Source organism: Grus americana, chromosome 22 (genome assembly GCF_028858705.1).
Source record: "Grus americana isolate bGruAme1 chromosome 22, bGruAme1.mat, whole genome shotgun sequence".
Lineage (NCBI taxonomy): Eukaryota > Metazoa > Chordata > Aves > Gruiformes > Gruidae > Grus > Grus americana.
In genome coordinates, this window is record NC_072873.1 from 3,824,342 (window position 1) to 3,846,471 (window position 22,130).

General features: G+C 60.9%; 1 protein-coding gene across 5 annotated transcripts; it reads right to left on the bottom strand.

Annotated features, from left to right (window-relative positions):
• Window positions 1-4,399: 4,399 nt before the first annotated feature.
• On the bottom strand, window positions 4,400-21,896 carry STAT3 (signal transducer and activator of transcription 3). Of its 5 annotated transcripts, none has more exons than XM_054801395.1 (24): window positions 21,751-21,896; window positions 14,334-14,480; window positions 13,593-13,737; window positions 13,334-13,432; window positions 12,802-12,897; window positions 12,636-12,717; window positions 12,133-12,227; window positions 11,851-12,002; window positions 11,249-11,407; window positions 11,030-11,122; window positions 10,178-10,237; window positions 9,857-9,886; window positions 9,632-9,725; window positions 9,501-9,548; window positions 9,156-9,239; window positions 8,964-9,062; window positions 8,673-8,808; window positions 8,508-8,560; window positions 8,325-8,419; window positions 7,886-8,025; window positions 7,281-7,493; window positions 6,955-6,997; window positions 6,497-6,609; window positions 4,400-6,410 (listed from the first exon to the last, which is right to left on the bottom strand). In XM_054801395.1, exons 2-24 carry the CDS (start codon window positions 14,459-14,461, stop codon window positions 6,355-6,357), a joined length of 2,313 nt encoding a protein of 770 aa, XP_054657370.1. In that variant the 5' UTR covers window positions 14,462-14,480; window positions 21,751-21,896; the 3' UTR covers window positions 4,400-6,354. The 5 variants fall into 5 exon arrangements, with proteins under 5 accessions (XP_054657370.1, XP_054657369.1, XP_054657372.1 ...); XM_054801394.1 differs by having other exon boundaries at window positions 7,278-7,493; XM_054801397.1 differs by lacking the exons at window positions 4,400-6,410; window positions 6,497-6,609 and adding an exon at window positions 6,618-6,860.
• Between the last annotated feature and the right edge of the window lie 234 nt (window positions 21,897-22,130).

Here is a 22,130-nt window from a genome sequence, read left to right on the forward strand (position 1 = left end):
AGGCATCAGGAGTGGGGGCAGCGGGGCAGCACTTGGCCCCCCGCCCCGCGCGCCGGTGCAGCCGTGCATCCCCGCGCTCCCTGGAGCGGTCCTCTCGGCAGAGGCCAGGTTGCCACAGTAACCGCTCGGTCCCAGCTGGCTCCTGCCATAAACACGCTGCCGCCGGTCACCCTGGTTTAGTGGCGGCTGCACCAGGGCCGGGACCGCGTGGCACCGCAGCCACCCCAGCGGGACCAAGACCCCACAGCAGCAGAGCTGGGGTCCCTGCCCTCCGGTGCGGGATGGGGACGCGGTGCAGCGCAGCACAGCTGAGCGCGGGCTGGGGTCGGGCCAGATGGCAGGAATGGGATCCAGCGCCCGGGGCTGAGGAGGAAGCACAAGGGGACAGAAAACAGGAACCCAAAAGTGAGAGCAGCCCCAAACCCCCCCAGGGCTGGGTGCTGCCCCCACAGCGGCCGGAGCTGGAAGAGGTGGCGACTGGGCAGCTCCGAGGGGAAAGCTGGCCGCTCCATCCTGACCAGCAGCGGGGTGAGGCAGGGGCTGGGGGGCACTGGGGGGCACTGCCCATGGGGTCCAGCTCCCAGGGTCCAAGTGGGTGCTCGGCTCTGGGGATGGTGTGGGGGGAACAGTTTGCACTCCCCATGCTGGTGGGTTTCCAGCAGAGCTGATGTGCCTGGATGAAGGCAGAGGGATGCAGAGGGATGCAGAGGGCTCCTGCCCCTGCTAACGATGGCGTGGTGCTAATTCCCAGGCCTCGTGCTGACGGACACTGAGGAAACCGCACCTCTGGAAGGAAAACAGGGAGAAAAACCCACCTGAGGAGCTCCCTGGAAGCGGCATTAGTCTGTGGAAATGGTCGGAAGCTGTGGCATGTCCAGCCCAGGGGCCTTTACCCTGCGCTGGGGCGAGGTGAGCCCTTGGCATTGGTGCCGGCGCAGCCAGATGCCACGCTCTGAGCCAGGATGGGATGCGTGCAGGAAAACAGGCAGGTTGTGTCCCTCCGGCATGGCAGCTGCCGGCAGGGCTTGCAGATGGTGGCACTTGGGGACCGTGCTGTGCTGGAGCTTCAGGTCTGACCTCTGCCACACCTGGCAGTGGGCGCTGCCACCGAGACCTTGCTTGGCTCAGCTCTGCTGCGTATTAAAGTTTGAGAGTGATGCAATATTTGACTGTTGTTTTATGAGTGTTGGGAAGCAGGGATAGTGTTTGGCTTGTGCAGCAATGGCTTGTGCTCTGCAGCTCAGCTCAAAGCCACCCTTGACACAGGCGTGACAAGGAGGAGGCTTAGATGGGCATTTGGAGCAGAGCATCCCACCGCTCGTTCCCAGTTCCACCCTGAAGGCAGCACACGACTGGACAGAGGAAGGATGGAGAGGGAGACCACAGCACCCATCTCCCCTGGGAAACCAGCAGGTACAGAGCAGCATTTCATCGCTCCAGCCAGCCCTGCCCGAGCTCCGCAGGGGCGTGGGTACGCGGCTGGGCACGGCCTCGGCCAGGGGCTGGCGCAGGGAGACAGCGAGAGCCGGGGCCAGGGCAGGGCATGAACCCCCTGCGCTGCCCGGGGCCTTTGTGCCACCCACGTGCTCAGTACCAGCACCCGCTGCCAGCACCCAGCAGAGCCGCGGGCAAATGTTCCTGCCCACCCACAGCGCTCGGTACGCGCTGCCCTGCTGCGTGCAGCTCATGGGGGCCAGGAGGGGCTGCTCCGGCTGCAGCCCCGGCTGCTGAGGACGCACGTCTGCCTGTGCAATCTGAAACGTGGATGACGGCTGCGATGGGCTGCGTGGGAGCGGCCGCGCTGCCGAGCTCGGGGGGCTCTGGGCATGCAGAGTCCTGAGGAGGGCGAGGGGAGGCTTGTGGCTTCCCCACCTCGGTGGAGCTGCCAGGGTCGTTGCAGCAGCAGGCAGGGAGGGGGATGCTCGGCGCAGCCGCTCGGCACCAGCTGCGACCTCGTACAGCCCCGTGCTTTCCCTGTTCGGTGCCTCAGCCCGCACACAAGCCAGGCGACCCTTGGCATCACTGCAGCCCCACCGACGGGCACCGCTATGGGCACAGCCTGAACTGCACGAGCAACACCGGCTCACCGCAGAGCAGCTCAGTGCCCCGGGGCGTTCAGAGCCACGTCCCTGTGGGAAGACCCTGTGCAGCGCCTGGGAGGACGGAGGAGGAGGGAGAGCCTCTGGCAGGTCCCCGGGCAGGAGGCAGCCGAGCCCTGGGGGTTTCTGCCTCCCACCCCCCCTTGCAGCACTGCTAGTTCGATCACTTGGCCCCGGGGACTGGGGCTGAAATCGCTGCTGTGCCGCAGCCTCTCTAATCCCCGTCTGCGGGTTTATCCCCAAGGAGCTGTCAATATTGCACAGGCCAGACTTGCCTGGGGCTCAGCCTGGGCCCTTCAAGAGCCATCGACTCGCCAGTGCCGACAGTTGCCCTGCTCCGGGCTCCCTGTGGCATGGGGCTGCCCTGGCAGGTGGCTGCCTGTCCCTGCGGGGCCACCCCGTCCCCGTCACGCAAGCGTCTCTGTTCCAAGCGGCTTATCTGCATTTGGAAACCCCTAATCCGTTTGCACGTTTGGCTCAGACGCTGCGTCCCCGCTCCCTCCCCGCCGTGCTGCCGGAGGGGGCGGCCGTGGGGAAGGGGCAAAGCGGCCCCGTGACCTCCTTTCAGAGTCACAAACAACCTCATTCCCTCTGCGCCCAGCACCGGGAGAAGGCAGGGAGCCCAGCCCCGCACAAACTGCAACCCCCAGGGATGGCCTCGGCAGCAGGAGGGGGGACAGGTACCCCCTGCCGTGGCTGCGCCCCCCACCCAGTGCCGCAGGGACCTTCCCCAGGTGCTCTCTCCTGCCACAAATCAGGCCGCTGCACTTGCCAACCGGAGCATTCACAACAGCAGCCCGAGATGAGATCAGCGGCCAATTAACCCCGTTACTCAAGGGCCGAGCCCTCGGCTAAACCCGGGGAGAGCAGCAGGTTCCAACAGGGATGCACAGCAGGACATGTGGGTGCAGGGAGATAAGAAACCACTTATCTGCGGGAGCGCGGGATGGGACGCTGCGTTCCTGACAGCAAACGGTTGTGACAACCCCAGGGTTTACATATCAGTAAGAAAATTCCTTGTTCCGGGGTTTTCCATGCCATCCTGCAGCTGGTAGAGGGGAGCTGAGAACTGCCAGAAAAGGGGGTGGGGTGTCCCCAGGGCCAGGCTGCGTTCCTGAATGAGCTGTCCCCTGTGACACCCCGGGCTGCGCTGCCGGGAGCGGGCACACGATCCCATGGGGCTGCCTCGGGGGGAGGAATGGGTTTGCCAGCACCATGCAGAGCCCTGCTTTGGTTTGGGGGTGAAATGGGGCTGGTTCCCAGAGCAGGGACATGCAACGGCTTCAGCATTCAGCTCAAACCCAAGCAAGGGGGCTCCAGATGTGGGGAGGGCACAGGAGGCTTCAGGGCCATCTCCAGCACCCCAGGGCAGCCACTCCCACAGGGGTTAGGGGGATTTATTGAGCATGACCTGCATGAAAAATCCCCCTGCTAATCCTGCCCTGACAGAGCAATAATCTCTCCCTCTTAGCCTCAGCAGAGCCCAAACCCTGCAATGATCCCACTGCTCTGCGGCTTTGCGGAGGGCTGCAGGGGCCGTGCTGGGGGTGCAGATCTCGCAGGAGCCTGGTGCTCTATGGGCAGCACGTCGGTGTCTGGCTGCTCCCAGCACAGCCAGACCTGGCCCCCCAGAGCCTGGGACCCGCTGCCCTCACAGTCCCGGCTCCAGCCGGAGGCACAGGGTGCAGGGCCCAGCAGCACTGGGTGCCAGCAGCACTGGGTCCCCACGAGAGGGCAGGACAGGCCCATGCTGCAGCTCTGCCCGCAGCCCTGGGCCTGGGGCCAGGTCCCTGCAGGGGACCCAGGGAGCCACCTCCTCACCCAGCCCAGGGCCCCAGCCCCAGGAGAGGGGTGGTGGGGAAAGTCACCTCCCCCCAGAGCACACTGACCCCCAGGGCAGAGGCACCCACGGAGGGGAACGGCACAGGGGTCTCGGTGCAGCCCCAGGCAGGGTGCAGAGTTGTGCAGAGTTTCCTTTACGCAAGCGGAGGAGCCCCAGGCGTTGCTCTGGGACAAACCGAAACCAGCCCCGGGCTGCGGCATGGCGATACACCCCCTGCCATCCCCCCTGTTCCCCTAGGGAAGGGCCCTGCCGTGCTCTGATAAGATGGGCGGCCCAAGAGCTGCCTGCCCACGCGTGCCGGGCAGGGGTGCAGGCAGCACCGGGGCGGGCTGGTTTATGTCGAGCAAACCGCAGCTCTGGCGTCAGGGCCGGCATTTCGCTGACAGAGGCCCCAGTTCCCGGAGAGGGGAAGGCAGGCGTCACACGCAGACAGCTGAATTCACACCCCGAGACCACATCGCTTCAGAGCCTTTATTTTGGAGAAAATTAAAGCCTGTAGATACAGCAATAAAATATACAAAAAAATAAAAATTTTTACAGTATTAAATGCTGCCCAGGGCTACAGTGACTGCAACTGGAGGCAGCTACACGCGAGCACGGGGGCAAGGGGTATGGCCCTTGTCCCCTCTGAGCACGTCCCAACTTCAAAGGGCATTCCTGTTCCCGGGGGCAGCCACAGCCACCAGCTCCTGCCCGTGCACAGCTAAGGGGACTGGCCCAGACCCCGCAGCCCTCTCTCCCTGCCCCCAGGGATCCTACCCCTGCCCTGCTCTCTGGCTCCCAGTCTATGCTCGTTACTGGGCCACGAGCCAGAGCCACGCGACGGGTCCACCCTGCACCACAGCAGCATTGCTGCTAGGTTTCTCTCCACCTAGGGCCAATGCAAGACACATCAGAGATCTGTAAAGCCCTGGGGCTCCTGCCCTGTAAGATGTTTCTCTGCTGATGTTACCCACAGCCTCAGTGCTGACAACTCCTGCAGCCCTGCCCCGGCACACAACCCCCGAGGGCAGCCACAGCCCCGTTACCACCAGATGCTGGGGGCGGGAAGGCAGCTCTCCCGCTGCCGCTGCCTCTCCCTCCCCTGCCTTGCTCATCGGTGTCTGCATGCGAAGGGCAGGAGGGTCCACCCCAGCTGGGTAGATACAGAACCACAACCATCGCTCAGCATGGCTTCCAGCTTTCCTTGACCCCCCAAGCAAGGAACCCTGCCCTTTGCAACACCCACGTCTCCGTTGAGTGCTGGCCAACGGCAGATTCCTCCCCCTACGAACATCCTGCTCCCTTCAACTCTCGCCACCTCCTACCTTAACAGCGACAGCCAACCTCCAACAAAAATGCCACGCGAAGCCCCTGAGAAGCTGCAAACCCACTGCCTGGGACATCACAAGCCATACCAGAGGGAAAAGGGCCAGGCCATCCACTGCAGGTCACGTTGGATCCTGCAGCCTCTCATCCTCCACTAGGTCTACCTGCACAGCGAGGGAAGTGCAGCCATACTCCTGTCACTGGCCTGGCCACGGGGCGAGCCACGCTTAGGGCAGCCTCCACAGCTATACCCAGGTCCCAAAACAGACCTGAGGTGCAAATGCTGCATGCTCATAAGCATGCACTGGTGTGGGACACGTCGCTGCCCTGCCCCAGGGAAGCCAGTTGTCCCAGCAGGAGCCCTGGGACTGCTGGAGCCAGCTGGATATCGGTGCTTGCAGCAGGAAGCTGGTGGCGAGCGCAGGCAGCCACCAAAACTCCCTGCTCCCAGCAGAGGTGGGGTGGAACCCGGCAGAAGCATTGCCCACGCAGGGCAGGAGCGCCTGGGCCCATCCACCTCGCAGCTCTGAGCCATGTGCTGGTCCTCCTGGCCAAAAGCGGGGCCAAAGGTGCAGACGGGAGAGATCTCTGCACTCTGCGAGCTCTGGGAGGGCTCCTGGGGCAGCAGCGAGGCAGAGCCCCATCGCACAGTGCATCAGGTAACCTGTGGAGGCCAGGACCGGCCGATCCCCTCTCAGGCGCCCGGAGACAAATCCGGGCTCATAAGATCTTCAGGGGCTTTTGGAGTCTGGCAGTCGAGAAAGCAGCTTTCAACAGCAGGCAGCGCGACTGGGGCTGCAGAAGCGTTTGTAAGAACTGAGGCTGCGATCGGAGGCTAATAGGCACTTGAATGAGCAAAACAATAATAAAAAACTGTTATGGAAGGAAATAGAAAAAAGGTTCATCCCCCCCTCCCCCCAGAGAGATGAACGGCACCACCCTGGAGAGGGGGGTGTTCGTGTGGGGCAAAAAGGAATTGGTGGCAAGGACTCCAGCCCCCAGCTATTCCCGAGGAAAGGCCCAGAGCAACCGTGACCAGAGGAGCTCTTTGGAGGCAGGGAGCCCAAGCGCTGGGAGGGCCCCTGCGAGCACCGGCAGAGCACCTCACATCGGTGAAGAAGCACACTCCGGGGTCAGCTCCATGTCGAAGGTCAGCGACTCTGCAGGGAGACACAGCCGGAGGTTATGGGGCCCGTGCGCGGCTATGGGCAGGACCCCCTCGGGTGCCTCGACCCGCCGGACTCACCAAACTGCCCTCCTGCATTGGCCTCTGCTCCCTCGCTGCTGTTGCCAAACTGCATGAGCGAGTCCAGGGTGCGTGGGGACATGGGCAGGTCGATGGTGTTGCTGAAGGAGGTGCTGTCCAAGGGAGGAAGGGAAAAAGCACAGAAGCCTCTGGAGTCAGGGCCTGGCCAGAGCTCTCCGACACCCTCTCTCCCCCCGTGACGGGCCCCTGGGCACGGCTCAGCCAGTCTCAAGAGCTCTTCAGAGGAAAGGGGCCCCAGGATGGGAAGAACAGGCCTGTGGTTAGGGCAGCAAGCCGGAGCCTGGCTCGGCCCCTGTGGTCTCCTCCTGCCTGGGCTGGGAGCCTCGTGGCACCTGGGCAGAGTCTAGGCAGTGGTAGAAAAAACCCCACCCCCTCAAGCAAGGCTGAGCACACAAACACACCCCCTGCACTCACAGACACCCCCCAGGAACACTCACGGGGTGACACAGATGAACTTGGTCTTCAGATACGGAGCAGCACCTGCAGAGGAGTGAGCAGCCTTGTCACCAGCCGCCGGAGGAGGAACCCTGCTCTCCTCCCTCTCTGGGACACAGACCTGGGGACAGCACCCACCCTCCCAGCCCTGGCACAGCCCTTGCTGCCTGCACCCCACGGGGACCCCACCGCTACTCCCACGCTGTGGTTATGCCCTCTGGGGAGCAGCATAGGAGCCCAGCTGGTTGACAGCTCTTCCACCAGCACTGTCCCTGGAGCCACCACGCGACACAGGAGCCGTGCTGGAACACAGAAAGTCAACGACTACCTGAGTCGGTAGCTTCAGAGTGCTCCTGGCTCTCGGAGCGGCAGTACTTCCCAAATGCCTCCTCCTTGGGGATGTCCGGGTACAGGTACACCAGGGGGGACACCAGGATGTTGGTGGCATCCATGATTTTGTAGCCCATGATGATCTCCGCGAATGACATGTTGTTCAGCTGCTGCTTGGTGTAAGGCTCCACGGACTGGATCTGGGTCTTCCCTGTACAAGGAGACTTTTGACACAGGGCAAAGACACCCACATTCCTTGGGCAAAGGCAGGGCAGGAGCAGCAGGGACAAGACAGACTAGCCTGGGGCCGTGCTCAGCCTCACAAGGCACCCAGTGTACCACGGGGCAGGATAGGACCCACCAAGTGGCTTCAGTGCTGCGGGAGACCGCGCCATACGGGCAGCGTGTGGGCAGGGGCACCCAGGAGGCAGAGACCAGCAAAGGGCACCCGGGCCCAAAGACTTACCCTAGGGAAAAGGCTTGTCAGGACAAGGACAAATGTCTAATCAGGGGACGCTGCCATGGTCCAAGCCCCCTTCGGAGCCAAGAACGCTGGCTGAGCAAGGCACCACACCCAGGGCAACGAGGGGGAGAGCAACGTACCACTGATGTCCTTCTCCACCCATGTGAAGGTGATGCCGCCTTCCTTGCTGCTCTCGCTGAACCGCAGCAGGAAGGTTCCTGGAGGCTTGGTGCTCAGGATGGCTCGCTCTCGCTCCTTGCTGATGAACCCCATGATGTACCTGGGCGTCAGGAAGCAAGGAGAGCAAGGGTGGGTCAGGATACTGGGGCAGCAACTCCAGGATGTGAAACCCTTCAGCTTTCTGCATAGTGTCAGGCAGCAACAGGACCTGGCCCGGCCACCAGCAGAGCCACCAACATTTTAAGGATTCCCAGGCGGGTTTTCACTCCAAACCAGCCAACAGGGCCTGGACAGAAAAAACATCCTGGGAGAGCCCACCTACACCTGGACAAGGCACCCCACTCCATTACGGCAGGACTCACGGGACCCCCCCAAGGCCTGACGCTGGCTGAGGCTCACCCTTCATTCCACAGCGCCAGGATGTACTTTTTCACCAAGTCAATGATGTTGTCCAGCCAGACCCAGAAAGAGAAGCCTTTGCCAGCCATGTTCTCCTGAGGAAGAGGGCAGAGAGGCTGTGAGCATGGCTTAGAGGAAGGGAACAGCCAAGGGAAGGCGCTGGGGGAAGGGAGGGAGTTGTACCTTGCAGAACTTGGCCCAGGTGATCTGACAACCCGAGTAATTCACACCTGGTCCTGGCAGAGAACAACAGGAGCATCAACATCTAGAGCTGTTCTCCCAGAGACACATTTCCAGGGAGCAACCCAAGGGACAGCAGAGATGGGCAGGACACCCACACCAGGTTACCTAGAAGTTTTTCTGCCAGCGTTGTCAGCTGCTCGATGCTGAGGCCACGCTTCGTGGTGGAGGAGAACTGCCAGCTCAGCACCTCTGCCACCTGGTCCCAGGTCCCGATGGGGGGCTTGGTGAAGAAGTTCACGTTCTGCACAAGGGAAAACACAGCCTTGAGCAAGACACGGGACAAAAGCAGAGCTGGGTCCTGCCCCAGCTTCCCTCTCCCTGCCTGCAGCCTGCCTGCTGGGACACTCTGGTCCCAAAGCCTGCACCACCAGCTGCCCCCGCAGCGTCAGGCCCTACCTTGGGGTTGTTGGTCAGCATGTTGTACCACAGGATGGACGCCCAGGCATTGGGCATCTGGCAGATGTTGGAGATGACCACCACAGGCAGCGAGTGGGTCTGCAAAGACAGGACGAGACCACAGGCTGGGACATCTCCCAGGGCTCCTCTGCACCCAGGCCCACAGCAGAGAGGCAGTAACCCACAGCTCACCTCCAGGTCAATCTTCAGCCCCTGGTGATACACTTCTGTCTCGAAGGTGATGAGGTGCAGCTCCTCGGTGACTATCAGCGAGGCCTAGGGTGGAAGGAGAGATGATGAGCACAGAGGAGACACCTGCCCTTGGCCCATCATGGCCATCAGGCCCAGTGCTGCTGCTCAGGTGGAAGGAGAGGGCTGGTCTGGCAGCTGCCAAGGTGCCAGAGGGTGCCTGTGGACCCCCCCCCTCGGGGCAGGGCTCCCGCTTCCCCTCCTGGCTCAGCTGCTCGACAGGGAATGAGACAGGGAATGGAGCTGCTGGCAAAGGGCTCTCACACCCAGGGTCCCCCCAGCACTTACATCACAGTTGGCTCTGCCTCCATTACCGCACCGCTGCTCCCGCAGGGTCTGCGGAGAGAAGGAACAGGCTGAACAACACCGTTATGGCACACAGCATTAACAGGAGCAACCCAAGAGCTTGTGGTACCTACCAGGTGCTTAAACTCTGCTGAGAGGCTGCCGTTGTTTGACTCCTCCATGTTCATGACCTTGGTGTTTGTCCCCAGGATGTTAAACTTCCGGGACCTCAAAAGAGGAAAGACAGAGCGTGGCTGACAGGGACCCCTCAGAGCGAACGTGCAGTAGGATGCTTGCCAGAATGAAAAGCAGAAGCAAGAAAAAAACCAACAAACAAACAAAACCACCATTGCACTTACCCCCGAAGTGCTGCAACATCCCCAGAGTCCCTAGGAAAGGGAGAGAGACACTTGGTCATGGCCACAGCCTTCCCACCCCGATGCAGACAAGCTGGTGCGTGGGGCTGGCTGCATCACAACATCGAGTCCCACAAACCCCTCAGGCTGTCCCCCACCACAGGAATAAGCCCTTGGGACACAGCACCACTCCAGACCCTCCCCTTCTGCTGGGGCTCATGCTGGCCCTTGGTGCAGGGACAGAGCCTGACCCAACAGCAGCAGGAACAAGTCCCACTCCAATAACCCCACCCAACGCTGCCAAAATCAGAGCACAGGACTCACTTGTCAATGCAGACTTTAATTTTCAGCTGATAGTTCAGCTCTGGAAACTTGACCAACAATCTGCAAAGAGTCAGCAGAGGTAGAGTGTGAGCATGAACATCCTGCACAAGGAAACAACTCCATTTCAACACAGCATATGGCACAGACTGCAGAACAGCTGTACGGACAGCAGAGCTGTGTGCATCCCCCAGCAGGCAGCACCATGGTTCACACCAAAAGTTGGTGGGGACATGGCATTACCCAGCTCCTCTGGCATCCCTGAGCCCATCTGCGTGCAACCTGTGACAAGTCAGCCCTGACACCTGTCCCCAGAACCATGGGGGTGCCGATGCTCCCCTGAGCAGGGTTTGTTTTGGCTGCTGACTGCTCACACCAGGCAGACATCTGCTCTGAACAAACACTCTCCATGCTACTCTGCGGCCAGATGCTGCCACGTGCCAAGGGGCCACGGGAGCACAGCTGGACGATGGTGAAGAAGCTCCGGGCACAGCCTGGTGTTGGAGCAGCCTCTCTCTGCAGAGGCTGGCAGGGAACAGAGGCAGCTGGCCAGGGATCCACTGATGCTTCCTGCCGCCCACCCCCACAGGATTTACCAGAACCCCGGTTGCCTCTGGGAACGCGGCAGAGCCTCAGCCAGCAGCCGCCATCCCAGCACTGAGCCACGCAGATGGCGCTCCAGCAGGGCCAGCCTGCTGGGAATTCATTCCCTCCCAGCACCAGCGCTCCCTAGCCAAGCTGGAGGCTGCATCCACACCAGCATCTCCTTCAGAGAGCAATCCTGTTTTGCTGTGCCCCGCACAGCTCCTTTCCCTCACCCATAGTGCAGTGGAATCACAGGGGCCAGCGACCCACCTAACTTTGGTGGTGAACTGCACACCGGTTTTGATGACCAGGGGCCGGTCAGGGTGCATGGGCATGCAGGGCTGCCTCTCCACAACGAAAGCACTGCAGGGAAAAAGCACAAGGACCATGGTCAGACCTCAAGCCCGGCCCAGCATGCTCTCTGCCCACCCCTCCACACACTGCCTGCGAGCAGAAGGCTGCCCACAGCTCCCTCCCAGCCCTCCGCACCTTTTCATCAGGTTCCTGAACAGCTCCACAATCCGCTCCTCCAGCATGGGCCGGTGTTGGACAATTGGGTCACCCTTGTAGGACACCTTCTGCTGCAGTTCTTCCAACTTCTTGATCTGCTGCCGGGTCTGTAGCTGTGATTCGGCAAGAGAGGTTATCCTAGGGGAGCAGGAAGAATCAGTGTTAGCTCTGGCTGCCAAGCCCTGCACAGTTCCAGCCTGCAGGGCCCTCCTCTTCCCACGCTTGTGCGAGAGAGGACACTCTCCATATCAAGCCAGTGGAGAATGGAACATGTCCATGGCTCCTGGCACAGTGCCTTTTTCTAGGCCACACATTACCAAAGAAACCTGCACGTGCTCTCGTTCTGCAAAGACACACAAGGAACTTCTCACAGCAGCTTTAAAACTCCACAGGCTGGGGCTCATCACTCCAGCACTAGTGCCCACTATCAAGGATCAGTCCGACTAGCGGATTACATTTATGCTTGTAGGCATCAGAAGCCGTTTTGCAAGGGTATTTCCAGAGTCAAAGAGCTCATTTCCACTGCAGGTGTTTGAATGCCACCTCTCTAGGGACTGTTGCAACCCCTAACCAGCTCCTACCAGTTCTCAAGCCGGTCTAAGCAGATATTTGGTGGTCCACCAATGCAGGCGATCTGCTGCCGTCTCTTCCAGTCTGCCAGTTCCTCATCTGCCAGCATCTTCTGCACATATTCCATGGCTGACAACAGTCCAGCCAGCTCGCTCACAATACCCTGTCAAAAGAGAAAGCAGAACCTTCAACACCCTCTGACTCCCTCCGAGATCTGCAAGTTTCACATTCACAGACAAGAAAGAAGTCGCCCACAGCCACGTTTCCAGCACTGCTCTCATTTCTGGCCATACCCTTCGCATTTGGTCCAGCGCCGTGAGCATCTGTTCCAGCTGCTGCATTTTCTGCCGGGTCACTGACTGATTGTTTCCGTTCAGATCCTGCATGTCTGTACAGAGAGGCGAGAAAGCTCCAGCCATGCTCACAAACTCCTCCTACCCTCCCAAGCATCACACAAACAAAAGACTTCCACTGCAAAGGAGCAGGCACCCTAGAAAGCCATCAATAGTTTAGCAGCGATCTCAAGCATCTCGCTGGCTTTCCTGCATGCACAGCAGCGCCATCACCACCACCACACGCCATCTCTCTGCTCACAGGCAGAGCTCTGGTTTAGCTCCCCTGGAGGCAGTGGCAGTAACAAAAGACAAGGTTTCTCCAATTGCCATGCAAATGCCCTGAACCTAAGCCACCCTTCTTGCTTGGGGAGGAGGCACTGGGAGGGCTGGAATGTGCCCTCCAGTAAGTTTCCTTGCAGGAACACACTTTGGTTTGCCAGATGTTAACGAGCTTCTATTACCTCCTTGGCTTTTCAAAGTCTTGTAGTTAAAATCAAAGTCATCCTGGAGATTCTCCACCACTTTCATCTTCTGCTCCAGATCCTGCAAGGCAAGAGATGGGGATTTATTCAAAGCACTAAATCACCACGGTGGGGAAAGGAGGAGGTGCCTAGGCAGAACACATACCTGCACCCTCTTCCTCACATCCTGCAGATGCTGCTCCAGCATCTGCTGCTTTTCCGTCACTACAGCTGCTGTTGGATGTGTTGCCTGTCCCCCTTGCTGCAGAGGGGGCAAGGAGGGCATTAGAACAGGGCCATGACCCAGGGATGCTCCCCTCCCAGCCTGAAGAAGTTTTGCAGGAAGGGCCTTCACCCCCTCACTAACAAAAGCCAGTGCGGCTGGCTGCTCGCTCGCAGCATTAGCTGTGGAGCAAGGTGCAGGGCACACCCTGCACAAGGGACAAGAGGATGCACAAAGCCAGCAGCCACCCCAGGCAGAGAGCACCCAGGCCGCATCCTGGCGGGAAGCGGCTGCTGCCCGGAGAGCAGAAGTTATCAGCCACCGCAGCCAGCCCAGCCCTCGGCACGAAGCAGCTGTTGTTACTGAAGGAAGCAAGCAGGGAGCTTCAGACTGGAGCTTCCCCACAGCACCGAGTACCCACACAGCACTGCCGGGCAGGCGGCAGGACGGTGGCCCCAGGACAGGAGTCACTTACCTGGGCTGCAGTGGCAGCCGTCTGGAGGAGCCGGGACTCTTCCCACAGGCAGCGAGCCACGATGCGGGCTATTTCCATTGGCTTCTCCAAGTATCTGCTCTGTAAAAGGTTCAAATGCCCAAGGTTAGCAGGCACAACATAACTCCCAGGATCTCCTTATCCTTTAAGGCTGCGGGTCATGAGCTGTGCCAAGGAAGCCGTTGGACTTCCACAGGCTCCCCCAGCAGCGCCCCCCACCAAACCAGCGCTTCCACCTCACCTGCAGGAACTGTTTGATGCGCCGCAGGTTGTGCTGGTACAAGACATTGGACTCCTGCAGGAAGCGGCTGTACTGCTGGTCGATCTCCCCCAGCAGGTTGTGGAACACCAGCGTGGCGTGCGACTCCTTGCTGGCAGCGTACGCCCTGTGCAAGGGAGGGCAGAGTCCTGGGCGTCCGGCACAGGGGAAAGGGCAAGGCAGCGCGAAAGGCAGCTCTGCTCACGCCTGCAGACCCCCGTGCAATTTAACACCCCAGTCCTCTTCCTAACCTGCACCAAGCAGGCCTGACTTGCTTCACACCAATAAACCGAGCCCTTGGCCTACGCCCGCAAGGACAGAGCAACAGAGAGGTTTTGGACTCGGGCTTAAAGTCTGGCCTTAAGCCAGGCAGACAGCACACACAAGCACCTCACCAGTCCCACGTGCTCTCTGGACGGGATCCAGGAACTGGCGCTCTGTGTCAACCTCGTTTACAACAGAGGCCAAAGTATGTCAGCCTGGATGGGGACACGTCCGCTTTGGAGCCCCCCCCACCCTTCTCCTGGTCGGGGATCTGAGACCACGCGCACAGAGACCCGCTCCCCTTTGTGCCAAACAGGCCTCAGGGAGGGAGACCAGTCCTGGCACGTTGAGAGCCTAGGGAAAGCAGCAGAGCTCCTGCAGACAGCCTCGGCCCCTGCTGCCGCCCCAGGGTGGGTGTCCCGAGCAAAGTCCCCACGCCGGCATTTCACAAAGCCTCACCAGTCCTGGCTCTCAATCCATGGGGCCAGGAACTGCCGGAGCTCCATGGGAAAGCTGTCGCTGTAGAGCTGGTGGAGCTGCTCCAGGTACCGTGTGTCGAGCTGCTGCAGCTGGTTCCACTGCGCCATCCTGGCCAGCTCCGGAGACCTGGGATGGGCAAACGTGCTGCTCAGAGCTGGCACCCAGGAGCCTCCGGGCTCCCTCCTGCCAGCCATTCCCAGCCACAACCGCTGCTCCCCTTCAGGGAAGCCTGACGGGCCCAGACCCAGAGACAGCCAGGGCACGGCAAGCCCAGGGCACACGGCTCCAGGGGGCTGGCACAGGCAAGGGTCAGGCAGCGCCTGTCCCTCCGAGGGCAGCGCAGGGCTGGGGCAGCTGCTGGGCGCGCAGATCCGGGCCCAGGATGCTGCAGAGCTCCAACGCAGCCCGAGGGACGAGCCCATGGCTTGTGTCCCAGCAGAGCCGATCATGCGTCTAGGAGCTAGTTCCTCTTCAGTAACACCCCCCTCCCCAAGCCTGCAGCTGGTCCCAGTTTACTACCACGGTTTAAGGACCCCTGGGACCAGCACCGGTTTGTTCCTCCAGGCTGGGCTCTGGCAAGGTGAGAGTGGCTGGCAGCTCCGTCTGGCAGGGCAGGCACTGTTGCCATCACCCAGGGGCAGGCCTGGGTCAAGGGAAGGTGGAACCACAACCCGAAACTGCATCATTAGTGTGGGAATAATGGCACGCACGCCTGGGGGATGGTGAGGAAGGAACCAGCCTGGCGGCTATAGAAAAAGCCCTTTTCACACCCACCAACACCCACGCCCCAGCACTCAGCCATGGAGCCCCTGGCAGCACAGAACGTGGCAACCCAGCCTCACCTGCCTGTAGGGCGAGCGGCAAAGCAGCCAGAGCACCAAAAAGCGAGGGCCCAGCAGCACCGCTCCATCCCGAGAGCTCAACTCGAAATCAAGGTGAGCGTGGAAGGCAGCTTCAGCCCCAGCCTGGCCTGCCCCTGCCCTGCTGAGCTTCCCAAGAGCAGCGGCGGTGTAGAGGTTTCGCTCCAGCCACCCTAGCTGCGAAGCTGAATAAAGCCCAGATTTTAACTCATTCTCTTTTCACCACATGCTGTAAAATTAATCTGAAACATCTGAGGTCAGAAGAGCAGAGCTGGCAGCCAGTGGCCACTTGCACCAGATTAGAGGAGCACAGCAGGCAGGCCCTGGTGCCAGGCTGAGCCTCACCCTCTCCCACCCCTGCGGAGGATCTCGCAGCCCACAAATGCCAAGGGCTTGGGGAGGCACAATCCGTAGTCGGGCCAGACAAACTCAGACAGGTAGGAAGCCTCATTTCACACTACTCTTCACACCACAGGCTTAGACCAGGGTTAAAAGTTACACCACAGGCAGCTCCTAACAACATTAAACCCCTCAGACCCGCGTTGAGCTGTGCAGGAGCTCCCTGAGCACAGGGAATGCAGCTCCAGGCTCAGCTTCAGCAGCTGAGCTTCCATCTGTCCAGCTTCAGCCTGGCAAGCACCGAGCTTCCCCGCGTGAGAGCACGTTTCCCAAAGCACCTGCCTTCAGCAAAGCTTTCTTCTAGAAAAGCCCCATTTCCCAAAGCTTTCCTACCTTCTTGCCAGGGGAGCAGGGTCGGAAATGAGGGGGTTTGGGCATGGAGGTCACCAGCAACAGGTACAAGGCTTTAATCTGGTGCCAATGTCTTCCAGGTGGCCCCCAGCCAGAGCCACACATGCCTGCCCCTGCTCCGGGAGGCAGGGAAGGAGCTGCAGAGCTTACAGCAAGTGCAAAAGGCAGAGACTACCAGAAAACAACAGAAAGAAGGAGGAGCAATTTTCTAGTTAGCGACTTGTGTATCGATGGAAATCGAACTAACACTAACGAGGGGATGGCAAGCTGTGCTCAGGAAGCGAAGGCACAGAGCTCTGCTGGACACCAGCAGAAAGTCACTTCCCTGTGGAAAGCTGTTTGCTTTTCCCAAAGGTCACTGCAGCGAGTGACACGCCAGCTGAGGTTTGGGGACAGCCAGGCAGCGGCACAGCCAGTGCCACAGGAGAAGGGCTGGCACCAGCCACGAGTCCCAAGCTGGCCCTGGGCTCAGATCAGAACACCGCGCTCCATCCCACGGCAGTGCCGGCACAGGAGCCCACCGCAGCTTCTGCGGGAGCAAACCATTGTGGTGGTGAGACAGCCCCGAGGAGCTGGCGTGAAGGAAATAAGGAAATCACAGCGAACATGCCAGGAGGTGAGAAGGTCTGGGAGCGGGCCGGCAGCAGGAGGGTGACGGGAGGCACAGAGCAGCACCCAGCAATTTCCGGCAGCATAAGAGGGGTCCACGGGCACCTTGCAGCTCCCACACCCCAAGGCCCTGCTCATCCAGGAGGGGCTGCACAGCATGGAGAGCCAGGTTTCACCAGCAGCTTCTCCAAGATGGGCCCGTGTATCAGATCACTGCCACCTGATGCTTGCAGCATCACTGTATGTCATGCTCTTCTGATCTTTGCTGCATGTGACACTTTCCCCATTTTTCTGGACGTTTTTTGTAAGAAGAGAGAAAGGGGGAATGTCCTGCTGTGGATTGAGACACAGGGAGAAGACAGACACTGGCACTTGACATGGAGTTAAAGAGATTTTTAAAACTTCACAGTATGAAATAGCCCCAGAGACAGGAGCAACATCCACAGGACATTAACCTTGAACAATAAACCCTCTGGTGCAATCCTCAGAAAAGACCACGTGAACCAAGCCTGTTTTCAATGGAGCAATAAGCAAAAAGTAGGAGAGAGACACTGGGCTGTGCAGGAGCCTGAAACAACAGACGCTCTTTCTGCCTCAGAGTAAGACCTGGCTTGACGTGACGGGGCCTTTGTGACCCCGTAACGTTTGTTTTCTGCAGCCGTAGACCAAGAATGGCTGGGCCATTAGCCACAGCACATGGCTGCGTACTGGGCATCGCATCAAAGCCTCCATTTTGCAGTGGATTCAGCTCTTTGCTGGCTGTTTGGCTACAGCGGCATGGGGAGCACTCCCTCCATGCAGGCAGCTGCAGCATGCTCGCAGCCCTTTTAACTTGATCCTGGAGGCTGCTGTTACAGCAGGAACCATATAGTGCTGCTTCTGGGAGGAAAAACCCCAACAAATTCATGGGCCAGCTGAAAACCTACAAGCCACCAGAGTCCCCTGCCTGTTGGTGAGCTCAGCCACCTCATTTCCTATTGCACCACCAGGATGGCACCCCTACGCACTGAGAGTGCCTCACCAGCCTGTCTGGAGACGGCAGCTGCTGCCCCAGCCCACCTCCTGCCACAGCAGCATCCCCAGCCCTGAGCTGCGGACCGGTCCTGCTGCTGTATCACCATTGCATGGGAAACAGCTTCCCAGGAAGCCCCTCACAGCGCCCGGGGCAGAGCAGCTCATGGACGGACTTTCTCCTATCAGGTGGCAGCAGCCGAACCAGATGCCACTTCACTGGACCCTTGATCCGAGCAGATTATCCACAAAAAAGCCACAACCTGGGTATTTCAGGGCAGCAATGGAGCCCCAATCTGCAGAGCACCGAAAGGCCAAAGGCAAAGCCGAGGCTGCCATGCAACAGCAGCATTTGGACAGGAATTAGCCACTTCTTGCTGCCACAAATAGCTGCAGGACGAGCCACCGCGGCAGCCCGGGCTCCCGCTCAAGCACGAGATCCTCCCTGCCGCAGCGCATGCTCTGCGGCCGCAGGAAGCCGGCGCCCTGCCAGGGCCCCAGCACCGTGCACCATCGTACCGATCCCTGAAAAACAGAACTAGCACGCAGCAAAACATGAGCTGCTTCGCCTCTTCCCACCGCAGGCATCTCCTCGCAAGGCGAGCAGCTGAGGAAGCAAAGGAAGTCACTGCAGACCACACGCACAAGCACAGAAGAACCACGGGAGGCTCACCCCACGCGGGAGAGGAACAGCAGCCTGCAGGGACAGCCGCTGCCTGCTAGCCGTGCCTGCGGCCAGCCCAGGGCAGGACACGGTCTCTGCTCACCATCCCCAGAGGCTCCGCTGCATCCAGTTCTCACCTTGAGGGATCTCTCAGCAGAAGCAGCAGATCACGCTGAGTTTTTATAGCCCCCAGCTCAACTGGAACCTGACCTGGCAAACCCTCCACGTTGCACCACAAAAGCAGCAGGCCGGGAAGAGCCTCAGGACGGGCTTTGCTAGAAAACAGGCTCACGCCAACAGAGACAGCTCTGCTGCAGCGGGCGACAGGAGGGCATGGAGCCCCAGGGAGGGAGCCTTGCGATGGAGGCTGCCCGGCCCAACATCGAGTCAGGGGAGGATGTGGAAAGGCAGGACCAGCTGGGAGCAGAAGTAGTCAAAAGCCTCCTCCTTCCCAAAGGGCTGAGAGGAGATGTTGCTTCCTTTGGCGCAGCACCAAGCCACAGCTCCTCCAGCAGCAACAGAAAGCAGCCAGGCAGCCTGAAGCACTGACCGCCCCGGAGGGGAAGGGCCCCATGACGCTCCTTGCTGTCAAAGCCACCGGCTTTAGGTCAGCTCTGATCAGATCTGCCCCAAAACCCCACGCAGGAGCCTCTCCCCAGCCCAGCCCTGCCGCCGGGAAGCCTCCCTTGTCAGGGTTTACAGATCTGAGGGTTGAACCTTTCCGATTCCGCTGGGCTTGCCCGTCTCTGCGGTTAGTCTCTCCTCCCATCTCTGGAACAGAGCCAGGGAGAAACCAATGCAGCCAGGGCCAAGCATTGTATGATGCAAGCCCAGAGGTAAACACACTGTCCAGGGCTCAGAGTGAAGCTGCTAAAAGTAGCTCGAGAGCTAAAGTTCATCTTTCTTTAGCTCCCCTGGAAGAGAAGAGCACAAGAGCTGGGCCCAAGCTGCGTGGTGTCACCAGCAGCTCGGCAGAGCTCTGTCCACTCCAACAGCCTTATTCAAGACAGGGCTGCTGCCCTGGAAGCAATCCCGCAACTGCCTTCATCTGCTTTCTCATTTCTGGGGCACACCTGAGCACAGCCCTCACCTGCACCCCCCCAACAAGAAGCAGCTATGACCCCCCCCAGGGTACATACGGGGGAGTCACCGGAGAGGGCACTCCTCGGCCCCTGCAGTGCCACGAGCAAGAGGAAGCTCGGTTACTGATAGCGTTGCATAGGTCACGCTAACAGAGCTATCACCAGCAGGAGCATCGTGGACTCACGCCAGTGCCAGATGCCATCAACAACACTTCACAGGAAGTCCTGCTTTCCAACAGGCAGCTGCACCCACACCAGGGCCTGGCCGCCCCGCTGCCACACAACCAGCAACAGGCTGACGAAAAACTGTTCTTCTGCAACAAAGCAGCTAATTGCTCTGGGCAAACACAAGAGCAAGTTTTGAAAAGGCTGTAAGGAGAAGTCAGCTCCGCTGGTTTTCAGAGCCAGCCCCGGAGGTGGAAAAAGGGAGCAGCAGATGCAGAGATTTGAGAAAGGAGAAGGTGACAGCATGGGGCAGAGGGAGGCTGAGGGTGACCTCGCAGCCACAGCATCGAGTTCCCTGATCAGCCCACAAGCCACAGCTGGCTGTTCCTCATCACAGCTCAGCAGCTCTCCAGGGTCCATCCCAACACGTAACTCTTGCTGAAGGAGCTGTAACATGTTCACCATGCCCCCGGGGCAAGAGGATGCCCAGCCACACAGCCCTCCTGTCCTCTGCCACTCCAACAGATCCACAGGAAACCAGCAGAGGAGGCCACACTGGGGAGTGACAGCGACAGCTATTCCCTTCAGGGTGGAAACGGGGGTGAAGCACCCCAACATACACACAGAGGCAGGGCCAGTGTCCTGCAGACGCAGCAGGGACCTTCTCTAGAGCTGGCCCCAGGCAGCCCACCCTCCCCTGGGACACCACCCCTGCTCCCCCCGCACAGCGGCCCTCCGGCTGTGCCCCAACAGGCGCACACAGGTGTGCGCACAGCCTGTGGCACAGAACTCGCGCCTTGGGACAGCGATGTGCCGAGTGGTGGGAAGCTGATGGGCAGAGCGGAGGCTGACAGCAGTGGTGGGCTGAGCTGTCAGCCCCCACAGAGCAGCTTGAATATTCACCCGAGATGCACAACCCAACAGCTCTGCTCCGCATCCGCTCCTTGGCCGCTCTGCATCACACCTTCCACCAGCGAGGACTGTTATCAAACCCACGCCTGGTCCAGGCAGAAGACTCCAAGCAAGACGTTGCTGAGCAGTTCTGTTCAATGGGTGGGTAAAGCTGCAGCCCTGAGCTCACAGCTCTGCTAGAGACGTCGCTCAGGTCCTCAAGCCTTGCTCTGACCAGGTGCAGGACCCTCGGTTAGGCTTTCAGTCACTTCATTAGCATGAAAGCTCCACATTGGGACAGGCTGCACCAACATCCATCCCAAACCCTTGCTCAGGCAATCTCAAGTCTGTGGCCCAAGCGCCATCCTACCGTTAAACCCCTCAAATTGCAGGGACCACGTGAAAGCCCACCATCCAGCCTCACTGAAACCAGACCAGGCCCTGCTGATACGGATGCTTTTCCCTCTCCAAGAAGCCCATTTAGGCTTCGAACCCTCTGTTGGGGTTTGCGCGACATACGCACGCTTCACCAACAGACCCAGCTCTACGCCGGTGCTTGGCGAGCAGGGACCACGCGAGCTCGGAGTCTTGCCGGCTTCTGGGAGTTGCCCCTGCCCAGCAAGGACTTACTTGCTCTGTGCCTGCTGGGAACCGTGGGAAGGAAAGAAATCCCACTTGCTGTAAGACCAGAGGATTAGGTTAATTAGTACCTCCCTGATAATGGCTCCCTGGGAGCACGGGACGCTGCCCTCACCCGCTGCTGGACGTCTGCTCACGGCGGCACCAGGCTCAGCCCCACCGCCGGGACAGGCCCCAGCGGGACCGAGCTGCCGCCTCCCAACAAAAGTGAAACCACCGGCTGCCCGCGGCGCCGGCCCCGACGGCAGGGACGGCCCCGAACCGACCGGGGGAGGCTCCCGGGAAAGACCCCCCGCTGCCTGCGGCTGGGGGCTGCGCTCCCCGGCCCCACAGACACCCGATGGGGCTCTGAGGGAGCGTGTGCCCCCCCCCGGGCGGAGCCGAGGCTGCCGCAGGGGCAGCGGCCGTGCACACCCCGCCCCCGGGGCCGCTCGACCGCCCTCCCCGCGGCTCAGCACCACCGAGGTGGGCAGCCCCGGCTCCGCGGCAGAGCCCAGCCCCAAGCCAGCTCCGCGCCAGCGGCACCGGCCCCGCGGCCCCAACGGGACACCGGCACACCAGGCCCTGGCGCCCAGCCCCGGGCCTGCGCCCCCGGGACCCTGACACCCGGCTCCCCCGTACCAGCCGGCCCCCGGGACCCAGCACCAACGGGCCCGGGCACCCCACGGCCCTTGCCAGGCCCCACGGCACCCCCGGGACCTGATCCCCCACCCCCCCGCGCTCACCGACGGTCCCGGGCGGGGCGGGGCGGCGGCTCCTGGGGCCGGCGACGATCGCGTCCGGACTCTTCCCGAGTGACGAGAAACCTGCTGCCCGCCCGGCCCCGCCCCGTGACGTCACGCCGAGCGCGGCCAATGGCGGCGCGGAGCTCCCGCGGCCCAGCGAGGGACGGGCCCTGACGGCCAATCAGCGCGGCCGCCCCTCGTCTCCATACTGCTCGCGGCGGCGCGGGGGGGCTGCCCCGTGCCGGCTGTTCCCGGATGGCGCCGCCTCCCGCCGCGGGGCGGTGCTGGGGAGGGGGCGGTGCGACGCGACGCGGCGGGGGGGACGGCGGCTGCCGGGAACGGCCGTGCGGGAAACCCAGCTGAGTTCCGGGCAGCGCCGT

Coding starts and splice junctions, on each gene's coding strand:
- STAT3 (XM_054801394.1), bottom strand. CDS start 14,461: ATGGCGCAGTGGAACCAGCTGCAGCAGCTCGACACACGGTACCTGGAG. Junction 9,887..10,177: donor ATTAAAGTCTGCATTGACAA/GTGAGTCCTGTG, acceptor TCCCTTTCCTAG/GGACTCTGGGGATGTTGCAG. Junction 8,809..8,963: donor TGCTGACCAACAACCCCAAG/GTAGGGCCTGAC, acceptor TCCCTTGTGCAG/AACGTGAACTTCTTCACCAA.